The sequence below is a fragment of the Malus domestica genome, chromosome 15 (assembly GCF_042453785.1).
Source record: "Malus domestica chromosome 15, GDT2T_hap1".
In the NCBI taxonomy this organism is placed as follows: domain Eukaryota; kingdom Viridiplantae; phylum Streptophyta; class Magnoliopsida; order Rosales; family Rosaceae; genus Malus; species Malus domestica.
In genome coordinates, this window is record NC_091675.1 from 38,245,804 (window position 1) to 38,250,000 (window position 4,197).

At 37.2% G+C, this 4,197-nt stretch overlaps 1 protein-coding gene across 3 annotated transcripts in view; it reads left to right on the forward strand.

Annotated features, from left to right (window-relative positions):
- Nucleotides 1-654: 654 nt before the first annotated feature.
- The window catches only part of LOC103425235 (uncharacterized), a 19,739-nt gene continuing 16,196 nt past the window's right edge, over nt 655-4,197 (forward strand). For all 3 annotated transcript variants that reach the window (XM_029095242.2, XM_029095240.2, XM_029095241.2), the window contains exons 1-5: nt 655-774; nt 898-1,026; nt 1,759-1,839; nt 1,940-2,028; nt 2,129-2,203. In XM_029095242.2, coding sequence (XP_028951075.2) covers nt 901-1,026; nt 1,759-1,839; nt 1,940-2,028; nt 2,129-2,203 — 371 coding nt within the window. In that variant the 5' untranslated portion in view covers nt 655-774; nt 898-900. The remainder of the gene's footprint in view (nt 775-897; nt 1,027-1,758; nt 1,840-1,939; nt 2,029-2,128; nt 2,204-4,197) is intronic.

The following is a 4,197-nucleotide window of genomic DNA, read 5'->3' on the forward strand; positions in this document are numbered from 1 at the left end:
ACGGTCGTAAATAGTGTTTTCACTAGGATTAAGAATAAATTTGTAAAAAAGAAAATAATTATTTCATAAATGGGATAAATGTGAAGAAAAAAAACGCCCGTATAGACAAGGGTTACAACTTTCTTAAAGGACAGAAGTCCAAACCCTATACCCATAATGCAGAATATGTAGCGGCTAATACTAACTGTTGAATTATCGTTTACGTTTACGCTTTGATTGGGCATCGCCGTAAAGGTTTTTCGGTAATTCTTTTTTCAAAGTATCATCTTTTAGTGGAATCAAAAAGGAGAAAGGTTTGAATTGTTGACATCGTATTCGGAATGTTGTAGTTTGTTCAAATATTACTCGATGTTTACTAAGTTTTAGAAATGTTGAATCTGGCCCCAACATAGTTGGGCTGAGCTAGATAAGCAGGCTTAATCTTGAGTTGAATGTGGCTCCAACATTTTTACAAAAAGGTTGAATGGGTTTCAAGCTTTAACGATCTATGGGTTGCATATGTCCTAAAGAGTGAAGCAAAATAGGAAAAGAGACCCAAAATAAAGTGCGAGACATTAGGAGTCGGCGGTCTAGCCGGCGATAAGACCGTCACCAGAAAGCCCTAATCTCTCTCTCTCTCTCTCTCTCCGTTTTCTTAATTATAATTTCTTATTTATTAAATTAAATATTATTATGGGAAGTGCAAAAACAGACGGGTACTACTACTTTCAAATCAGAAAGAAGAATCTCTAAATTTGTTTCAGATTCCCTCCTCCTAACTGGCTTTCCTAAAAGGTACAACGAAACCGTAATTAAAGTCTCCTCTCTTCCTCGGTCTATATATGCGTATACATGTATGTCTTTGTTGAGTTTGATTATGGTTTGGTGGTATGTTTGTGTTGCTGTTTGGGTGCACAGCCGATGGATAGGTTTCAGAGGGTAGAGAAGCCCAAGGCGGAGGCTGCGCCGATAAACGAGAATGAGATTCGTATAACAGCTCAAGGCAGAATGAGGAATTATATTACTTACGCCACCACTCTCCTCCATGTCCTTCCTCCTCCTCCTCCTCCTTTTTTCTCCATTTCATTTTTTGCGTTTTGTTTCGTTTCCTTTTTTGGTTTGTTAATATCGTTCTAGGGTTATGGGAAATTGATTGATATCTGATATCTAATGACATAACAACTATTTTACGATGGTATCATGATACTCAAAGGAGAAATGATAAACACTTTTTAGTCTCTCGCACACCCCCATCGTTTCCGTTTAATTAACCAATTCGACGACTAGAAATAAACACGGGTGTTGTGAAACTATAATGGGCCTGTGAAAATCACCTATACAACACTAACCACTAACTAGTACAGTCTATTTGGTATTTCTAGGTGTGAGGTGTTATGTTTAACTCACATCAATTATTATGACTGACGCATTGTGCTCAATCTCCCACCCCTTCAGTAAAAATATATCATTGTATTAAAAAAATGACACAATGCTAATAATCTTACTGGGTTCATTTATTCATCCCACAAGCTACCAAATTAATTCACATTTTCTTTTTCTATACACATATTAGTTACTATTTTATTTTGGGATTTCATTTCAGGTAGAAGTTGCAACTTCCAGTCCCTTGCCTTTTACTTTTGTTCCCTTAGTGTTATCTTTCTTTGTCTTTGTTTATCCTTAGCTCTTATTATTATTATTATTATTACCTTTTTCTAATTGTGCATTAAATCCTTTTTTCTCTGAGGCTTTACCTTGAAATGATTGTATCCTATGTAGGAGAAAGGATCTAATGAAATTGTTCTCAAGGCAATGGGCAGAGCTATCAGTAAAACTGTTATGATTGCTGAGCTAATAAAGGTGAGCGACTTGTGACCTCTACGTAGGGCATATGCATGTGCTTCGTGTGTCTGAGTGTTTGGTATAAACTTATTTTCTGATAAAGCTTTTCTGCTCCCAGAGAAGGATTGTTGGTCTTCATCAGAATACTTCTATTGGATCAACTGATATTACTGACGTGTACGAGCCCCTGGAAGAAGGCCTGCTTCCGTATGAAACCATATTCTTCTATGCTAAACAATAAATAGCACATGTGATTTTTTTCTTGTTTCACTTCATAGTGGCATAATTTGCTTTGTTTCTGTTGCAGTGTAGAGAGTACTCGGCATGTTTCAATGATCACTATTAGCTTGTCGAAGAAGGAGCTTGATACATCCTCTACAGGGTAAATCATTTAGAACTTGGTTTCTGTTTGGATGCTGTAGTGACATTCTATTCTATCTCTGGTGTATCATGATCATTTTAGTTTTTATTACTATGGTTTTCTGAACTGGTATACAAAATGAATAGATGAACTATGCTGCCTCGGTCAGGATTCTATAAGTTGTGAAAAGCAGTATAAATTTGGTACTTTTATGGTATTTCAACCGTACATAGTTGCTGGTTCCTAGAATGCCCATTATATTAGGGAAATTAGCTATTCTAGAAATATTACAATCTGTTATGCTCAATTAGAGAGATTGATACTGATATAGACATGAGTGACAGGCGCTGAACGAGTGAATTGTCTAAAGCACCACTGTGAGATATGGTATTTAGATAGTGTAGATATTGATGATATAACAATGAGATAGTGTAGGTATTATTGATACAATCAGTATGTAATGGGATACATAAATTAGATAGAGTGGATAAGATATCCGTAGTGTTTCATGTGACCTATGAATATATAAATTACCGGTATGCGCTAGATATATTATCTATATGTTCATGATATTGTGGATATTGATGATGATAGCAGTAGGTAATTGTCATTATGGGATTACTATGGTCGTCTATATACATTGGACATACTGTCAATATGTTCACAATATTGTTCATATTAAGCTCTCCTCTGTCTACATCAAGGCTCATCGGCACCTTAATTGGATATCTGTTAGTTTCAGCAACTACGTAAACAAAGGCTCATGATTCCAGAAAACACAAATAATGAAAATAATTGCCGAGATGCTTCAGTTTTGGCTCCATGCTCCAACAAACCAAAATAAAAACTTGACTCATATTGACTCAAGGCCTGATGCTTCAGTTTGGTTCCCAAATAATAAACATACATGTCTAGCTTCCATTTTCGGGGACAACTTGATAAGGCTTCAGAGCAAGGGGACATCATTAGATATGAAACGGAAAATGCAAAAGATTTGGTCCGCATCTTCTTCACCACCTCTAAAACAAATATCAGATCTGAGTTTTTGGATGGGTACCTGATATTTGGTCTGATGGGTGTTCATTGTTGGGAAAAACTTAGAGTACACAACTCTAACACAAGTGTTGGAGAGACAACACAAGTAAACAAATTACTTGTATTGCACACACAAAATATTACAACACATAAACTCTCAAGGACACACTTAAGAAGCTATGACACTCACTCACTAGAACACTCACACTCCTCACCAAGACTACTCTTGCTTCTCACTCTCACTTGGTTGCGTACTTGGCTACTATCTTGTTGGTTGCTTTATTGATACAAATGGTGTGGATGCCTTCTCCTTTTATAGGCATGGATGGAACCTTGGAGAAGCATGTAATCATCATGCTAGAGATATCTAGATAATTATGCTAACTACTAATCTTGCATGTTGGTGGAAACCTCACCATTCTTCTAGACTCTTCCACCAACTTGAACTTTGCTAGAATTCTCTAGCATGTGTATGGATCTTTCTTTGTCCATGGACTGGATCCATCTTGGGCCAAGGCAAGATCACACTTCAACACAAACACCAATTGGGCTGGTGTTGATTTTCATCACTCCCCCTCAACACCAGCTCATTCTTTCCTCCATGCTGAGTTGACGACGAAATTTTTCAAACTTGCCAGTACTCAAACCTTTAGTGAACAAGTCCGCAACTTGTTCATCTGTTTTGATTTGTCTCATCTCAATCTCTTCTTGCAAGACCTTTTCTCTAATGAAATGATAGTGTACCTCCACATGTTTAGTTCTTGCATGAAAGACTGGATTTTCCGCCAAGCAAATTGCCGATTGGTTATCACAGTACAATGGTACTGGATAGTCTACTAGTTGATGTAGATCACCCATCAACTGTACCAGCCATGCATTCTCTTGAGCTGCCATTGCTGCTGCTCTATACTATGCTTCTGTGGTTGACAAAGACACCGTTGGTTGTCTCTTGCTGCACCACGAAACTACTCCAGAACTAA